At 43.3% G+C, this 19,427-nt stretch overlaps 1 protein-coding gene across 7 annotated transcripts in view; it reads left to right on the forward strand.

Moving 5' to 3' along the window:
* sgcd (sarcoglycan, delta (dystrophin-associated glycoprotein)) overlaps positions 1–19,427 on the forward strand; it is a 399,067-nt gene that overhangs the window by 315,651 nt on the left and 63,989 nt on the right. For all 7 annotated transcript variants that reach the window (XM_040032548.1, XM_040032550.1, XM_040032549.1 and 4 more), the window contains one exon: positions 1,710–1,829. In XM_040032548.1, coding sequence (XP_039888482.1) covers positions 1,710–1,829 — 120 coding nt within the window. The remainder of the gene's footprint in view (positions 1–1,709; positions 1,830–19,427) is intronic.

Genomic DNA, 19,427 nt, shown 5'->3' on the forward strand with positions numbered 1-19,427 from the left:
CTCTGCGTTGGGTGTCTTCTACCACCGCGTGAGACAAAGCAATTTGGGATTGGGTGGAGTTGTCTACATTTTCTTGTTTGTTGTGACACCAGTCAGAGTTTTGTCAGCTGGCGCATGAGGATCTTTCCGGCACACGTTCAGTGAAATGTGTCTGGTTTGCACAACCGTGTTGCAGAGAGGATCGCTTCCACCAACAGGTCACATCTGGATGGTTGGAATTCTAAACGTTTGATCGCAACTAGACTCGAGATGTTTCCTTGTTTATTCTGTTCTATGTAATATCTTAAACTGGCTTAGGCTGAATAATTCATGCTTTCTAATTAGATCAGAACTGTTTCTGTTTCTAATTTATAAACTAGGAATAGCAACAAAATTCCAAATAAAAGGAAAAGACAGTGACATTTAGTTGATATGTGACTGTTGCCTTATTTTCATTCTTCCTGTCCTTCAAAGCCACTTGACATTGGCATTTACTCGTCTGCTCAATATGAATTAATGATCAGCAATTCCACTAATGGGATTAGGCATTGGTGACCAAACAACAATATCACAAGGCACTGCGATTAAATATGACATCACACCTGTGGCCTCTTTAGCAAAGGGGATGTCTATCCCTCCTTTGACTCTGGTTACATTTGATCAGAACACACAGTTAATCCGGTCTTTAAGTGATAAAAAAATGACTGTTTATTAAGGCTGTTGTGTTCTTAACATATATTATGTATGAATGTATGTATGTTCTTAACATATATTAATGCTTTGCATCTTGTTCTATTTCATCTCAATAAGCCCCTAAAAACAGTCAGTGATCACTGTCGGCCTCTCTCGGTTTTTATTATCACTGTTCATTTTAAAGCTTAGTTTTTAAAACCTTACGATGTAACTACAGCCCAGCAGCAGTATATAAATGACTAACCTCGTATGATCTCAGTTGTTCTCCTGACTGAAGTTTGGTCCGTTTACACCATCCTGCCATGCGATTGCATTTGTCCCTAACCATCGGGAACCCTCACATTAACTTTTATTGAATGGAAAAAAAGTTAGCGTTCATCCTCCAGCTTCACTGTGTTTATGCTATGCTAACATAGCTGTGTTGCTAGCGATCATGTAGCATCATTATATACCAGCTAGCCCAACTTCAGTAAACCAACAAAAGCCACCGCTGTTTAATTTTCTGTCTTCATTTATGTTGGAAGTGATAGCAGAGCTGTACGTCTTAATTTTTTCAGAAATCCCTCAGTCAGAACATGCTATATCATGTTTAGATGGAAGCTAGCGAGCTAACTTCCTGCTAACTTCTAACTCTGTTAAATGTAATAAATTCTGTTTTCATGGATGCCTGGATGTTAAACTTAGATGTTACACCTGGTAGAGATGTAACATTTTATTAAAGATGAAAGAATTTAGACAGTTTTTAACTCTCAGTGATGCCGCGGTGTTCGTTTGACTTTGGGGCCTGCAGCTGAGTTTGGGCCCAGGCACAGCTAATGACGTCAGACTTAAAGACCGGATCGGTTTGTTGGAAATTTTCTCAGCAGTCTCATGAATCACAACAAAATCAATATTGCAGGTTTGGTCATAAGTCCCACATCTTCCACCAGGGTGCTTTTTTTTTTTAAGTTTTCATGTTCTCGGGTAATTCGGTAAGAAATCAGCTCCAGTCCCTCCTCTTTGATGTCTCCTCTCTCTTCTCTTCTCCTTCGGTTCAGGATCCAGTGGATTTAAAGCACGAGGCAAGATGTTTGAAGTGAAATCCACCTCTGGGAAGCTCCTGTTCTCCGCCGATGAGCAGGAGGTGGTGGTGGGCGCAGACCGGCTCCGAGTGATGGGTGAGTGGCCGCCTTCAAAAGCCTTGAATACTCGGTTAGGATCTAAAGTGGGAAAATGGCTGATGTGCGTGAGTGCGTGGCCTTTTGTTTTATAGGTGCAGCTCTTGTTGCGATGTTGTTAATAAGGAGTTAAAACTGCTGTTTGTTGGTGGACTCACTTTTGGGAGGGTAAAAAGCTTTAACTTGAGATTCTTAGGACTTTTATTGTGGCCTTTTTAGGGGTTATCTTACGTAGTAGTAACCGCTTTAGCTAAGATATACTACTTTCTTTCACACACAGAGAAACACACTGGGACGCACACATGCGTTTGTATCCAAGCTGATGTAATGTGTCAAACTGACATACAATAAATGCAAAGCAGAGTAATGTAATGCTTATATTAGCATCATAAGCAGTCGATAGTGAGAAGAGCAAGGCTCAGATCTCTGCTGGTTGTAGTCGTGTATGCCAGGAGTAAGATGACAACTAGCAAAAAGGATGAGGAGGATTGTTTTTTTTTTTCTTTCCAGAGAGAGAAATTCAAGCTAGGTAAGAGAGTGATGTGTTGGGGAGCTCATATTCACCAACAGGACTCTTGGGGGGGGGGAGAGGCTGACATGTTAGTGCTTTAGACAAATGAGTTTTGTGCTTATGACGGGAGATAAGAAGTGACAGAGTTGTTCTGACTGCTGTGGCCAGTCGGCCTCCGAGTGACGCCGCTGCGACAAATGATTTCCTGTGAGAGCAGAGGGGTGTAACGGAGGATAGTGAAGACAAAATTAGCTCACAGACAATATCATGAATACAAGCATAAACAAAGCATCTGCATACAATTAACGCTCCAACAGAGAGGATCATCCCGGAGTCTGCCTGCAGGAAGTGGCAGATTTAAGCTTAATGTTGACGGCCCTTTCTCATAAGGTCATGTCACAAGACTGGAGCTTTGACTTAAACAGAGACTCTGTTTGACATGGATGCCCCGCCTGAGGGTCGTTAATGAGCTGAGGGTGAAACTGTGTTTGTAGAGCTGCAAAAATGGGATTTTGATTTATGGTGACAGTGAATGAAACCTGCGAGGTCGTGCTTTTCCCCTGGAGCTGAGGATGGTTTTCCAGAACATACATTTGACTGCATTCACTCTCTTCTCTCACTCTCTTGATTTGATGGGGTCGTGGGTTTTAGGGTTTGAGGCTAGGGTTGTGCTGATCACCGGAGATGGCTTAGGATAGAGTTGTATGAACCATCTAGACCAGGGGTCTCGAACTCCAGGCCTCGAGGGCCGGTGTCCTGCAGGTTTTAGATCTCACCCTTGGTCAGCACACCTGAATTAAATGATTAGTTCATTACCAGGCCTCTGGAGAACTTCAAGACATGTTGAGGAGGTCATTTAGCCATTTAAATCAGCTGCAGGACACTGGCCCTCGAGGCCTGGAGTTCAAGATCCCTGATCTAGACTCTAGGGCCATGCTGAGTGAATATTGTCTTTATGTGGGCAAAAGATTCTTGGCTTTTCAGGAATTATTGCAAGGGGAGGATAAATTGGCATGTAATACAATCGCTAAGAGATCCAGAGGTGTTGATCAGGAATGGGCATGGTGGAGCCTTCCACGGAAAACTGTAATGTGGTCTAAATCATTGACGAAGGCGCCTCGTTATGAAAGTCAGGTTGCAGAAGTTGATGTTTGTTTGATGTCTGTGGTAAAATCTCAAAGTGCAGTGAATATGTGGTCAAAGCAGACCTTTCCAGGGATGCACTGAAAACGCCAAAGCAGCCATTTGGTACGCTTTGAGAAGGAGACTGGCCAAACTGAGGTCAGGTAGTCTGCCATACAGAAGTTTTTGTAGGTGTTGTGTGCACCATTTTATAGACTTTTTTTGGCGTGTTTACATCAGTTTTCCACACTTATCCAACAGAATGAGTGTACGTTCCTGAATGAGATGAACAGTAATACAAAAAATGTAATATTTAATGAGATAATAACCGCCGCCTTTAATTTCTTCCTTCCCTCCCTGTTACTTAAAAACTTTCTCTTTCTCTCTGCTGCTTCCTCTGTGACATCATTCCCCATTATTTTTGCATCTGCCATCATTCACCGACGCTCGCCCGTCTGCTCCATCCATTCAGCAACATTAATAGAGAAACAGATATTTGAAGTCTCTCCTCTTTGACTGGGCCACCCATTTCCAGTTAAGAGCTCCAAAGGGTTCACTCTCTCTGACACACACCTTTCACAGCACTCTGTGTGAGCAATTACTCTTCATCCTCATCTACATTCATTTGCATCCTTTCCAGCCTCACTGAGTCAGACTTTATTACTGTCACCGGTCTCGGCAAAGTGCTCCTCTTGACGGAGGGAGGCACAGACGGAGGCTGGTGACGGACGGCACAGAGGAGAGGAAGGACAGGTAGCGCTGTGAGTTGTTTAATAGAAAGGTGTAGCTTTTGTTGCAATATTTATTTCAATGTCTCACATTTGGTGGCATAACCAGACTGTATTTAAAAGATGGATGTAGCCACCTTGACTTCACCCGTTGGTTTCTGGACTGGTTTTTGATGCGTTTCCAAGCCTCAAATCATTTCTTTATATGCTGCTAAATGAGAAATGGATGGAAACAAGGCAAAAAAAAAAAGTTTTTGTATAATTGTAACAAGTTTGAAAGTTAATAATTGGTCTGACCGTATGTGTGGCAGCTTCTCTGGATTTCTATAAGTAGTCTTCAGGAATCGTTCTCCAGGCTTTTTGAAAGAGATTCAAAGCTCTTCCTTGGATGTTTCTCCCTTTTTGTTGTCTGTCAGGATGATCCCACTCTGCTTCAGTAATGTTGAGGATCAGGCTCTGGGTGTTTTTTGGTCCAGGTTTGCTTTCACTGCATTGGCAGCGTGTTTGGGATCGTTGTCAGTCAGGTGCTTTCTTAGATGTATGAACTTTTTCTCCCCGTTTCCCTTCCTGAAAATGTCGTATTGACAGCCACCCTTGACTGAGGCCATTTCTGATGAAGCTTCAGTGAACAGTAGGTGGACAAACTGAAGTATCAGATCCATCTCTCAGGTTACAATATAAAGCACCTTGGGGAAACTGTTGATGTGATTTGTGGCTGTATAAATAAACTGATTTGAATTCCTCCACTTGTCATGTTCAGCAGCTTTTTTTTTTTTTTTTTTTTTTAACAATTTAAAGCCTGAATCATGAAATAATTGCCATAAAATTCCATTTAAAAAAATGGAGTGTTTGCATATTATTTTTGATTTCTATCATATTGGCTACATCTGCCAGTTTTTTTGCATTTGCTTAAAAATTTCAGGGAGGAGAATGACGATGCATGATGCATGCAGATGTCCCAAAAACGAAAAAATAATTAATTATCAAATATAATACACCAGTTAAGGACACACTGCACACTGTGCTTAGATATGCTGAGTTTGTGCTGAGCTCATGCTCTTGGAGAGTCCCTATTTTGGTGCAAACGTTCTGTTTAGTGCCTGTCAAACTGTTAGTTTTGATGTCTGTGAAGGTTCTCAGTCATCCAGGTCATCGTAGTCTAAGGAGCTTGGAAAGAAAAGCGTCTGGACTTCTTTGAGTTGCTTGAAGATGTTTCACCTCTCATCTGGGAAGCTTCTTCAGTTCTAGGGTCAAATGGTGGAGAGTCCCAGATTTAAGCCCTGTGGGAGTGTCCCCCAAGAGGGACAATGGACCTCCTAATGATCTTCTACCTAATCACATGAGCCAAGGTGTGAAGACGGGTGTAGGTCCACCCCACCCTATCATGTGATTTCCTGAGGTCAGATGGCCCAGGATGTGAGTGGGCGTTAAGGCGTCTGGGGAGGGATCTCAAAACTGGATTATAGATGGCAGACAGTTGGTGTCGTAAGCCCCGCCTCTGTTCAAAGATGGTCGCTCACAGTGGACATAGATGTTTCTTTAACTCCTCTTTCAAACCATCTGTCCTCTCTGTCCAAAATGTGAACATTGGCGTCTTCGAAAGAGTGATCTTTGTCCTTTAGATGCAGATGAACTGCTGAGTCTTGTCCTTGCTGGGTCTGAAGTATACTGTGATGTCGTACTTGGAGAAAACTCTCCTGAGTTTTTCCGATACACCGGCTACATCTATTCCTCCCGAGTTGGTGTCTGATCTTCTTTTCTGTGCCTCTTTGCTGACTTGATGGAAGCCCAATTAGGAAAGCTGCATGTCAAATATTCATTGATGATGTTAGTTTTGATATTTATTGTTCTTTCAACTAAAGAAATGGGAACAGATTACATGTTTTTGCAAAAGTGCCTCACGTTGTCTGTTATGTGTAGACACAACACTGGTTCACCTGTTGAGCTACATGTGTTTTTATGCTTAAATAGCTCAAAGAAGCATTCCTCTGATGGATCGGACTGAAGGTGAATGTAAAAGCAGCCAATGTCCAGAGAAAGACTGTGAAAACCCTCAGTAAGCCTGGAGAGCTATGAATCAAGGCTACTTTAAAAATGACGGGAATGTCTGGCTCCTTGGAAACAGAATATAAAGAGACGAAGGCTCGACACAGCGCTACAGCTGCTGTTGTGATTGCTTTTGGTGGAGTGCTGCTCGAATACGTAGTTTCACTCACCAAAAAATAAGCACAAACCTCACTGACAGTCTTTATCAGATAATTTCATTAATATTTCTGCAGGAGGTTACAAACTGAAATTATCAGTGCTGCTGTTGGTGTGCAGTTATGCCTGAGTTTGAATTCCAGCTTCATTAGCTGCTTCTTCTAACTCTTCTTTTACTCAACACAGTTCAAAGAGCCTTCGTACTTCCAGGTTATGCCCTCTTGAGACAGACGCGGCAGGAAAAACGAAGGAAATCTGAATGAAACTCGAGCTTTCTCAGCAGCTCAGTCCACCGTGGCGACAACACTAAAAAGCAGTCGGGAGCGGTGTCAGAGAGAGAGCACCCGCGATTTGTCAATTACTCCGTTTATCTTCACAGCTGCTCGACGAGGCCGCTCAAGGCGACGGGGATAATCAAACACCTTGGCATCGGCTGCCTCGGCAGACGCAGTCAGCTCTTGAAAGATTTCTGTTATTCTCAAAGGTTCTGAATGTAGGTGTGTTAGACCGAACTGCGCTTCGTGTCTCTTATTGTTTTACTCCTGTGTTTCTTAATCTTTGAGCTTCGCTGCATTTGTCTAATTTCTAAAAAAAAAACGTGTGAAGATTTTCAGTGTAGCTGCGATACCTGAATTTCACTTCTTACAGTATATTTTCTTTTTTCGCTTCGAGTTTATTTTGTCATTAACACAAAAACACTTGTACAAGAATTTAGCCCCAGACGAGAAGAAGCCGAAGGAAGATTCAGTCTTTATATTTCACATTTCACGCTCTGAGAAATGATTCGGTCCGTGCTCAAAAAATATTGGAGTCCTGGATAGATCAGGCAGAGATATTATATTCGCTGTCACTGCTTCTGTTTATTTGGCTGTTGTGGGATCTTAAAGATGGAGTTTGAACTGCGAATATTGATTGTTGTCATCTAAAGGCAGGAGTGGAAATAACATGTTGTATGTAGCACTGCAACAATCTTTTAGAGAGGAGGTCGGGATGGAGGAGGTATCTTTTCTTTCCATCTCCTCTATACCCCGTCAACGCTGCTGTTGCATCTATGATGTCATGTTGCCCTTAGACAGACGTATTTGTCTGATGACTTGCTTGAAATATAAATGCATTTATTGTGAAATATCACTTTGAGAACAGGTTAAGACTCGTAGAAAACATAGTGTCGTTTCTGTTGACTTAAATAGACCAGTGATGTTAACAAAAGATATGATTTATAAGTGTTATAGCAAACATAAAACTATGTAGAGAAGTAGACATATATATCAAATAAAGGATCTGACAAAAATACCTCTAATAAAGTAGATTCTCATTTCCGAGTGTGGCCTTCACTGGGACTGAATATATTTCTGGTATTCAGATCCAACTGGACACGTTTTTCTTGCTTACACCCACTCGGTCCCTTTCTGTTTTCTCTTTAGTTCATGAATAGGAAGGACGTGCAATGGCTTGGTCTTTGACTAGTACAAACAGTTGGAGAGCAGTGTGTGACACAGTTACAGTATGCATTATTAACTTTGCATGTGAGTGCGCTCTTCTAACAGACGGCTGAAACTGCAGCTGTAGACGAGCTGCTGTCGGTTCTGTTGTCCCGTTGACGTATGAAGGCACCGCGGAGGCTTATAAAGCTGCCACATGTCATTACCAGGCCCATCGTTCCTCCCCACCAATAAAATACATAATTATCCCCTGTGTGTAACTTTAATTGGTCCGACTGAGGTCATTGGAAATCCATGACGCCGCCATCAGTGCCTTCTACTATTTATAGTCTAGTCAGACACGGTGGCAGGCTCCCAGCTGACGGACAGTAAATGAGAACACAAACAGAGGGAATGTAATGATAGGATGGGTCAAACCTGACCTAAATCCTTTATGTGGCTTGTTTTTGCTCATTTTAGCAGCTTTTTGCTTTGTGAGAGAAGGAGCTGGAACGGTCATCGACTTTCGTCTTCGGTTACGTTTGTTGTATATCAACGACATTTTTCAAGCTGTAATGGCTGCTTATAATCTTCCCCAGGATCTTTTCCCCACATTCAGGAGAAATGTTGAGTGTTTTAATTATTATTACGTACTAAAACATGTAACTGAACTGTGGTTTCTACCTACAGTGTGGTCTAATTGTTTGTCATGTCTGTGTCAGAATTCCTTTCAGTTTTACTGCATCAGGGTTCAGTTTTATAGTGTAGTGAAACTGCACTACATCAAGGTAAAGTATCATTCTGAGCTTGAGAGTCGATGTAAACAAACACGTGTGGCATGCTGGAGATCAAAGTGAGGTCAAAGTAAGAAAAAAATGAAACAGAAGTATAAACTGCAACACTCTGAGCATATAGTTTGGATCGCATGTGTTCAGAGTCGTTTATGAATGTGTCGCTTGACTGTGAAACGTCGGCGTGTCCGGTCGATGTGAGCTAAATAAAAAGCCTGAAGGACAGCAGAGGGAGGCTGGAGTTTGTCAGCTGATATTCCCACAGCATATCTCCTCGTGAGCCGCTCGGACCCTCCTCGAGTCAAACTGCAGCTCCAAAATAAGCACTGCTCGCTCATGCGGAGCGAGTGTGCCGGCTGGTTTTTACCTCAGAGCTGAGAAAGTGCAGAGCGGTCGACTGTGCTGATAAATACAGTATGAGGTTATTATATATATTTACGAATGCAGGAATATTCCAACTTTTCTAGAATAATACAGATTATTTTAACTGTTATCACTGCTGTTGTCAGTCATGTTTTTCTGCTTTTGTACAATTTTGAGTAAATTGGTGGATTTCGGTCTTTGGTTCTTTAAAATTGAGCTTAATGTCAAAAACATCCAGGTGGTCCAGGTAGATCGGCTACTGTAGCTGACTACAGCTGATCTTACTGCCAAACCATTTGACATGACAGAGCTGATGACCTCCTCCACATCTGATTCGTCTGTTTTGGCATCCCATTGCATCTGCAGGCTGCTTTGCAATCCACAGCAGCTTATGTAGTTCCTGTTTTATCTGACCCATTGATCCACAGCCATGTTTTTCTGCTATTATACAGCTTCATCCATCCATCCATTGTCTTCCATTTGTCCTTATCAGGGTCGCAGTACCTAGACTGTTAGGTCTTGAGGCATCTTCCTGGACACAGTTAGTTCAGGCAGACCACTATGCCAAGCTCTGTTGCAGTCAAGGTAGATCTATGTTCATGATTCAGTTGGCAGTTCTTATATTTTTGCATCTGTAATCTTTGTTACCCATGTCCAGTCCATTCCTCCTTTACCTGCTGATTTCTTCATGTCTTCCTCTGTGTGTGTCTGTAAAGGCGAGGATGTCCCTGAACAAAATGGTCCAAAATATTAAAGCGCGACACGTTGTTTTTCATCTGAGATTGAAATGTGGGCGTTAAACGATTATTCCCAATTTCCCAGGATTATTGCCATTCGTCCATGTCCGTGTTCTGCTGTCAGTGCTGGATGTCCTGAAGCGTCTCACAGTGGTTATTGTTCAGCTTTGCTTTTAAGAAACTCTGGTGAGTGGTCCAGGTGGCCTGGGAAGATTGTGTGCTGTGTGCTGCCACACGCTGGCAGCAGCACAGTTCAGATAGTTTTGATGCTACTGCACTTTGACAGTCTAACCCTGAGGGACGAATTCAACCCCTTGAATGTCAAGGAAAAGAAGAGAAGCATTGTCCTGGTTTCACTCTCTCCTGACCCACTGCCTACAGGCTTAGAAACTGTGGACTCTTCAAGTGATCAGGATGTGACTTCTGGTGATCTTAAAAATAGCAGCTGTCTAGACATGCCCAGAAAAACGAACTAAAAGGGGATATGTGACCAAATAAAATGGGTATGGGTGCTTTTTACAGTCCCATTCCTTTAAATCTGATCACCCCTCATTACTTTGACTGGATTCCAGTTGAAACCTGCTCTGACCAGAGTGCTGGCATTGGACAGAATCAGTCAATGTGAAAAGCGTTTTGACAATGAGCTGTGCTTATGAGGTGCGATCAAAGCGATGCTTGCTCGGGCAACAGATCAGGACACGACAGAGCTGTTTGTTTTCAGCCAAGTGTCTCTGTTTTTATGTTAAAACTACCGAGGCTCACGTAATGAAACCAGGCGTGGAGAAGGTGGATGGACAAAGAGAATTGGTGTGGACGTAGATCACTTTCAGCAAAGAGAGAGAGGCCCGTGGCTTCTGCAGAGGATGCGCTCTCCTTCAGTGGCCTTCTATTTTAAACTGTAATTAGAGCAAAAACCCCCTTGAGATGCATCATGTCAGGTTTTTTCATGTCGATTTTTCTAACTTTGTCAGTATCTTTGGCCAGTTAGAACTTCTGTCCTACTGCTGGACACTAAATCTGACCTTAGATTTGATATTTCAGTCACAAAGGCATGTTTGTCATTTTCGATCTTGGGGCTTAATTTAAATTTGAAGCATATAACTCGGGTTGGGTCACATAACCCTGAATCCGCCCTTAGTTAGGTTGTAAGAGGCCCAGGCTGCTGGAGGACATCCCATGATGCAGTGAGTGTTTCTTCTTCACTCACTACGTGTTCATGCACCTTATTCATCTCTGGCTCTCACTCCTATAGTTTGTCTTTTGTCCTGTCTTCCTGCCCCTCACCCTCATCCGGTCACAGCAGATGGTCCCACCCTGGCTGTGGTTCTGCTGGAGGTTTCTTCCTGTTAAAAGGAGTTTTTCCTTCCCACTGTCGCCCAGTGCTTGCTCATCGGAGGTGCGGTTTCTTTCTAATATCGTAGGGTCTTTACACTGCAATATAAAGCAGTAACTGTTATGGTAAATTGGCGCTATATAAATAAGATCACACTTCAGGATGCCGTGGCATTAATGCTGGGTGGGAAGAAGAGCTGACTTGCTTGTCAGTGTTGCAGCACGATGGCCCTGCCAAAAAGTTAATCAGTCTTAAGTTACCAGAGGGGCGAATGTAAATGTTTGCAGTGACTATTTTGGGGAGGTGTTCAATATGAGCATTGCGTATCCTCCCCAATGTATTTGCCCATGCAAATAAGTTGTTTGAGAATGTTGTTTTGAGACCCCAGCAGTGATTTTTTTGTAAGACGTGTGCCGTCTGGCAGGCTGAAACAGTGAGCGTGATTACAGACCTTTATGTAAAAAACTAATTGGACTGAGTTGGGAATTGAAGCTGAGCCGTCAGAGTTGAAGGTAAAATGTGTTTCTGAACCAAATAAACATAAAATAATTCATCTGCGTTAAGCTCTCGTAATCCCTCTGTGTTTGGGAACCAGATAAATTTCTGTTATTTTTGTGAATTTTAAGAATATTTTTGTGCTTTTCTTTCTTTCATCCCCACATGTAAACACACACAAACACCTCGCACTGCCTTCAGTGTAATGAGAGCTTGCCAAAATGATCCAAAGGCCTTGCAAAAATCACAACGTTACCCAATGTTTTTTTTTCTTTCTTTTCCTGTCTGTTGGAATTATAATTAAACTCCTTTCATTACCCTCAATTATGTCCCATTGACTCTCTGAAGCCTGCGCCAATTCCAGCGTATTCAGGCCCTGATGATAGTGCAGGCTGGACTGTAGGGGGAAGAGGAGAGCAGAGGAGAGGAAGAAAAGAAAGGTGAGTGGAGGGAAAGGTAATTGCAATAGTCTTTGCCCTGTTTGAGGCGCGTTATCAGCACTCGGTCCGCTTTGATGCGCCCACTGAGTAATTACCACTCCACATTATAGTTCTCAGTCTTTTTCATATTTTTGCAGAGGCAAATCAAGGATGGTGGTGTGATCACAGAAAAGCATCATGAAAGCAAACGATTTTTCTCTTTTCTTTCTTGTGTGCGATCTCATATGAAAGCTTTCACTGCACTGACTTCATCTTCTCCGGCAGTCGGAGGTGACAGTGAGCCAGCTCGCTGCTAAAAATCCTCATCAGTTCAGATTCGGCCAAATGGAAGCATGTTGCATTTGTACAGACGATTCGCTGAAGACAAATTTAGAGGAAACCTCCGAGCTTCACCCAGAGAGAAGACATTCATATTGTTTAAGCGTTTTAAACACACGTTTTTTTTCTCAAGGGTTTAATATTTTTATTTTAAGAAATGAAGTGTTCATTGAAACAATTATGACTGCAAGAACATTTAAAAAAATTACCATTTAAATACACTTTGAGTTATGAGACTTAATATTGTTTCAGTGATTTTTAGATCATTTTTCTGGAAAGCTGCCGGGGTCTTGTGCTCATTTCCTCACCCATCGCTGTTCTGTTTAAATTTAGCACAATCCTTCGAACTATAACAGTCTTTTCCATGAGAAATAAACCGGGCTGAAATACAAGTGCTTGGTTTATTTTTGCTTTAATGCAACTCTAGTTTATGCAAAAAGATGCAAGGAATGTTTGCAGAATTTGGTAAGAGGACAACTGATGTTGTGATACTCAGGTCTCTGCATGTTGAATATTTTTGGAAATCATTCTGTTAGATATAAAGTACCTCACCATTAATGTTGTAATTAATCAATTTGATCACATACGAATGGTCAACGATCAGCTAATGTTAACATCAATTATCCTTTTTTTTTTTTTTTGTTCCATGTTTGGATGTGGACTGCACAGCCTCTGCCACAAGGTGGTGCTATTTAGTAAGTGAGGCAAGTTGTTCGTAAAAAAAAAAAAAGTAGCAAAAGAAAGAAACTTTTCTTCTTTGGGGGTTTTTCATTGTTGTTGTTATTGCGACTAAAAAACGAAGGAAAAGCAGGAGGAAGGAGTACCGCAGAAAGTTTTTGGTGAACTGTACATCAGTACACGATCCACCATGGTTGGTTTAAAGTCTGGAATTAAAAAACTTATGAATTATGTTAACGCCATAACCGGCATAACGCGGCAAATCTCCGCTAGCAAGTTTGCGCGTGGCTGAACGGGGCGATCCGCACTAACTCGCTAATGGAGATTTGCCTTGTTAATGTGGTTACGGCGTTAACGTCATTTTAACGAGATTAACGCTGACAGCACTAAAAAATATATAAACACTTTATTTATTGTTCATTTAAATTAGTTTAAAACTTCCAGTAATATGTTTAAAAAATATTAAATTTTCTTATATTTTATTATTAGCAGGAAATGGTCATGAAATGGAGCAGTGGCTGTTAGAGGCTAGAAGTAAAACTGTTAATGGAGTTTAAATCTTAAAAGGTGAATCATCACAAATTCAAAATTAATCAAAGAAATAAATTTCTGAATGACTGATCAGCAAATGTTCTTTTGCCAAAATAACCTTCGGCCTCCTGCTGGACATAAGAAAGAATGCAGTTTAAGACGCTTCAGCGATGGCTTCACTTTTAAGACCCGACAGCTGCGAACTTCTTTAAGTTTGGTGCTTTGAAATGAACTTTCAGAAGATTCAGTGTCAGGACTCGGGACTTCACACAGATGAGTGCAAGTTCACAGGTTTCTGAGGAGAGGAGTGAAAAGTGTGAAAGAGAATATTTTAATATTTGAATTTCTGTTTACACAGTTTTTAAATTTAAGATGAAAAAAATCTCTCTGGGGTGTTTTAAACGATGCCACATCACGGCTAACGGGACAACATCTGCACACCGTGGTCACTCCAGAAACTCGTCCACAGAGGATGTGTTAAAAGTGGGATCAGAGGAAGCGTTTCAGTTGGCAGATGGATGAAAACAATGCCAAACTCATAACACTTTCACAGCTTAATTGTATAATGTAACACTCACACTGAGAGAGTAAAATAGAACGGCATCAAATATTAATTCAAGGACTCCAGGGAGAAGGAGAGATGGAGGAAAATGAATTTTTCAGTGATTCTTACAGTTGGTTTTACAGAGAGTAAAATCCTCGTCTCTTATTGTTGTGGCTGAACAGACCGTTTCAGGCCAAAGTCTGGTGCTCTGGATTCTCTGTAGAGCTGCAAAACACAGAATATTTCTGTGCAACGCATGCGCACCTCAGTGAACCTCCGAACTCCACACCTTTGCCCCATTTGTCTCAATTACATTTTCCTTAATGTCTCAAAGAAAACATTTTAAAAGGCTCCTAAAAATCGAATGTTTTTCTTTCAGTATTTCTCTCTAGCAGTCGATGTCATTTTATATTATTTATGCTGTCTGGATGGAGGTAATAGAGGGGATAAATAAGCCCTTTGCAGACAGTTTTTCTCTCTTTCCAGATGATTTTGCAACTGAAAGTAGAAACCATACTGAAGCCCCTGAGTCTGTCTGCAGAGCAGAACCATATACAGTACTGCACTGCTAAGTTGTGCTGAAGCTTTGTGGGGACATACAAAGTAGACTCGTGCATTTCTCATACTGTGTTGGGTTTTGTGCAGTGATTTTAATGTAAATCAGAGAAAAAACATTTAAGTTGGCCCTGAGATGTGATTTGGCCCATCTCAAGATGGCAGTTAGGTCAAACCGAACTGAACTGGTTCTTATATAGTTTGTTTCTGCTCTGCTTGAGCACCCGGAGAGATTTATAGTGCATCTGTTATTCACCCATTCATCCAAGCACTGTTTTCTGCATCTCAGTGCTTTCTGTCTAATATCTACCCTCTGATGAACACATTGGGAACAGCTCAGGGTTCAGTGTCTTGCCCAAGGATACGTTGACATACAGATTGGATCAACCACGGATCAAACCGCCAGCCTTGCAATTAGTAGATAACCTGCTCTACCTCCTGGGCCACTGCATCCCCAAATATATAAACCCAACCTTGAGCAAGACTTGGCCACAGTAGGAGGAGGAACTCCCTTAACCAGGGTGGGACCTGCAGGAGATCCAGCCTAAGGCTGGGTCAGCCATGTTCAGCTGGGGCAGGTGAAGAGAGCGCAAACAACAAACCACACAGAGTAAAAACTGTGGGAGCACACAAAGGTTAACGACACACAACAGTCATATACACTGTGGGTGCTATGAGGCCTTCAAGATGTGGTGAGGCCCGATTATTCATCTGTATGTGAAGATGTGAGTTCAGATTCAATTCTGATTTTAACAAGGAGCTGATGAAGAAACGCTAACATGGGAGACCTTCTGTGTCTAATAAAGAATTTTCAAACTTCAAGGGCAAACAGAAAATAAGGAATTACAAGTCCGATGTCAGTCTGACGCTATGTTGATTCTAGCAACGTTTAAGTGGAAGGGGAATTCAATTTTCCCCAACCAATCACTAGAGACCAATGTAGCCCAACAACTCTAATGTCATTTCATTTGGGGTCTCAAAGGTGGAAGGAGCAAAGTAAATAAAGCTCATCGTGTTCTTCCATTTGTCGCTCTGTAGCCTCCAGGGTTCAGGAAGCAAGCACACAATCATCGGTTTTTAAAATGTTCCAACAATTCACAGCTTTGTTGGGCTTTGCACTGATGCAGTTAGACAGTCCAAACATCCAAGACAAGAATGACCAAAGTTCAGCACAGAAGTAAAAGCTGCATGGACAGGATGTTCCTGATTTTAACGACATTGTCTAGTCACAGAATTAAAGAGTCTGAGTTAAAATGACTCAGGCTCCTCGTGGTAATTTGGAGGTGAAGGTGATCCAGACATACTCAGTTTAAGCTGAGTGCTGGTCACTAATCTGTGTGTTTTGCAGCTGCATTCATGACTCTGCAATAGCATCGCCTGTCATTTCTACAAGTTATTGAATTTCACTGAGGTTCCACGGTCTATCAGAATCAGAATCAGAATGGTTTTATTGCCAAATGTTGAGCAGGTTTACAACATTAGGAAATTGCTGCGGTGCTTCAGTGCAAACATAGTGTCATAAATAGCACTTAAATAGACATGAAAAAAATAAAAGTAGGAATAAGAATTAAAGTGCTACGTAGAAAGATATGTGCATGAGATATACATGAGATATATACATGAGAATAAGAATTAAGAGTGCTACGTAGAAAGATATATACATGAGTGTAGGTGGTGATCAGTGCCAAACATGGAATGATGCAGTGACACAGCGTAGGGTCATGTGATAGTGGCGGGGACAGTCATATGGTTATTGTTCATGTGTCCAACAGCAGAGGGGAAGAAACTGTTCTTATGGCGAGAGGTTCTGGTGCGAATGGACCGGAGCCTCCTGCCTGAGGGTAGCAGGTCAAACAGACTGTGTCCAGGGTGAGAAGGGTCAGCTGAGATCCGAGCTGCACGCCGCAATGTCCTGGAGGTGTACAGGTCCTGCAAAGATGGGAGTCTGCAGCCAATCACCTTCTCAGCAGAGCGCACAACACGCTGCAGTCTCTGTTTGTCCCTGATAGTGGCTCCAGCGTACCACACGGTGATGGAGGAGGTGAGGATGGACTCGATGATAGCAGTGTAGAATTGCATCATCGTCCGTGTTGGCAGGTTGAATTTCTTCAGCTGCCTCAGGAAGTACATCCTCTGCTGGGCTTTCTTGATGACGGAGGTGATGGTGGGCTCCCACTTCAGGTCCTGGGTGATGGTGGTACCCAGGAAGCGGAATGAGTCCACAGAGGTGATGGGGGTGTCAGTCAGGATGATGGGGGGGAGTGGGGCTGTGTGCTTCCTGAAGTCCACAATAATCTCCACTGTCTTCTGGGCATTCAGCACCAGGTTGTTGTGGCTGCACCAGGACACCAGACGTTCAACCTCCCTCCTGTAGGCAGACTCATCCCCGTCCGAGATGAGCCCAATAACGGTGGTGTCATCTGCAAACTTGATTAGCTTGACAGACTGGTGGGTGGAGGTGCAGCAGTTGGTGTACAGGGAGAAGAGCAGAGGAGAAAGAACACAGCCCTGAGGGGAGCCGGTGCTGATGGTCCGGGAGTCCGAGACATTCTTTCCCAGCCTCACATGCTGCTTCCTGTCCGTCAGGAAGTCAGTGATCCACCGGCAGATGGGATCAGGCACATTCATCTGGGAAAGCTTGCCTCGGAGATGGTCTGGAAGGATGGTGTTGAAGGCAGAGCTGAAGTCCACAAACAGGATCCTGGCGTAGGTTCCTGGGGAGTCCAGATGCTGCAGGATGAAGTGTAGGGCCATGTTGATGGCGTCATCTACAGACCTGTTGGCTCTATATGCAAACTGCAGGGGGTCCAGGAGGGGGGCCGTGAGGGTCTTGAGATGGGAGAGAACTAGGCGCTCAAATGACTTCATGACCACAGATGTCAGAGCCACGGGTCTGTAGTCATTTAGTCCAGTGATCCTAGGTTTCTTGGGGACAGGGATTATGGTGGAGGACTTGAAGCAGGCAGGCACATGACATGCCTGCAGTGAGGAGTTGAAAATGCCAGAAAACACTGGGGCCAGCTCGTTTGCACAGTGTCTGAGGGTGGCAGGAGACACGCCGTCTGGGCCAGGAGCTTTCCGAGCATTCAGGTTCTTAAACTGCTTCCTCACATCTTCTTCATGAATATGAAGAGTTGTGGTGGGAGGAGGTGGTGTGAAATCCTCTTTTGTGTGGGGTGAGGAGGGAGGTGTTGTAGGTGAACAGTTTGAAGGTGGTGATGGCTCTATGGAGGGGGGAGAGGTGGGGGAATTAGTGTCCAAAGTGCCTCTATTGTTGAGGCCGTTGGAGGTGTGAAGGCTGCCTGATGGCTCGTCAAAACGGCAGTAGAAGTCGTTAAGGGTGTTGGCTAAGAGCAAGTCATCAGTGGAGTGGGGGGCTTTAGGCTTGTAGTTGGTGATATTCCTAAAACCTTTCCACACAGAGGCTGAGTCATTCTCTGAGATCTGCTGCTGTATCTTCTCAGAGTGCTGTTGTTTAGCAATGTCCACTTCTTTAGTGAACCTGTACTTGGCCTCTCTGTAGCAGTCCCTGTCTCCGCTTCTGAACGCCTTTCTCTTTTCCAGCCACAGCTTTTTGAGTTTAGGAGTAAACCAGGGTTTGTCATTGTTATAACTCACCCTGGTGCGTGATGGCACAATGCTGTCCTCACAGAAGTGGATATAGGAGGTGACAGTGTCCGTAAACTCGTCCAAGCTGTTAGAAGCAGCCTTCATTGTGTCCCAGTCTGTGGTCTCCAAACACGTGCGAAGCTCCTCCACAGCCTCGTTGCTCCACAGTTTTTTAGTCCTCACGACAGGTTTGGAGAGCTTCAGCCTCTGTCTGTACGCGGGGATTAGGTGGATCATGACGTGGTCAGAAAGTCCGAGTGAAGCGCGGGGCACCGCGCGATAGGCCCCGCTGATCGTGCTGTAACAGTGGTCTAATGTCCTCTCCTCTCTGGTCGGGCATTTAATATACTGCTTGTATTTGGGAAGCTCATGGCTCAGATTGGCTTTGTTAAAGTCCCCAAGAGCAATGATGAGAGAGTCCGGGAATGTCCGCTCCATGTGGAGAATCTGCTCCGCGAGTGCGCACTGAGCTGCCTGCGCATCTGCGTCTGGCGGGATGTAAACAGCGGCCAGGATGAATGAAGCAAACTCCCGCGGAGAATAAAACGGTTTGCAGTGGATAAAAAGATATTCCAGAGAGGAAGAGCAGTGCTGAGCAATCACTGTTACATCTGTGCACCAGCCACTATTGATGTAGAAGCAGACACCTCCACCTTTGGACTTACCGGAGAGAGCGGCCTGCCGGTCCGCGCGCAGCAGATGGAAGCCCTCCAGCTTGAGCGCGCAGTCTGGGACGCCATGTTGGAGCTGGTCTCTGCTCTTACATCTTCCAAACACACCAACTTCAGTTTTAATCTTCACTAAAACTTCTTGCTTGAAGAGCAAAAAGTTTGTTCCAAATACCCTCAGTTTCCTCTTATTTCAACATCTTTATTGTGTGCTTGACAGGCCGATCTTAAACCAGAGGGCAGATTATTTCACTCCGAGGTCAAATTGCAGAACAATTTTAGCATCGACCTCTTTTATGCGTTCACCTGTTTTGATGATCGAAGTCCAGGAGCTGCATTTGGGGCTCTGAAAGAGAAAAATCACCATTAAAACATTCATCCTTATGTCAGGCAGACAGGAAGAAGGAATTTAATTGGAGATTTTTGAAAGGACAGCTCCATACAAAGAGAAGCCTTTCTCATTCTGCTCTTCTACAGTTGATCTCTGGAATTATTTTACCCACACCTTTGACCTCAGCTTTCTCCCCTTCAGGATCTGATTTATTCTCGGTC

Source organism: Simochromis diagramma, unplaced genomic scaffold, assembly GCF_900408965.1.
Source record: "Simochromis diagramma unplaced genomic scaffold, fSimDia1.1 OVJJ01000216.1, whole genome shotgun sequence".
NCBI lineage: Eukaryota > Metazoa > Chordata > Actinopteri > Cichliformes > Cichlidae > Simochromis > Simochromis diagramma.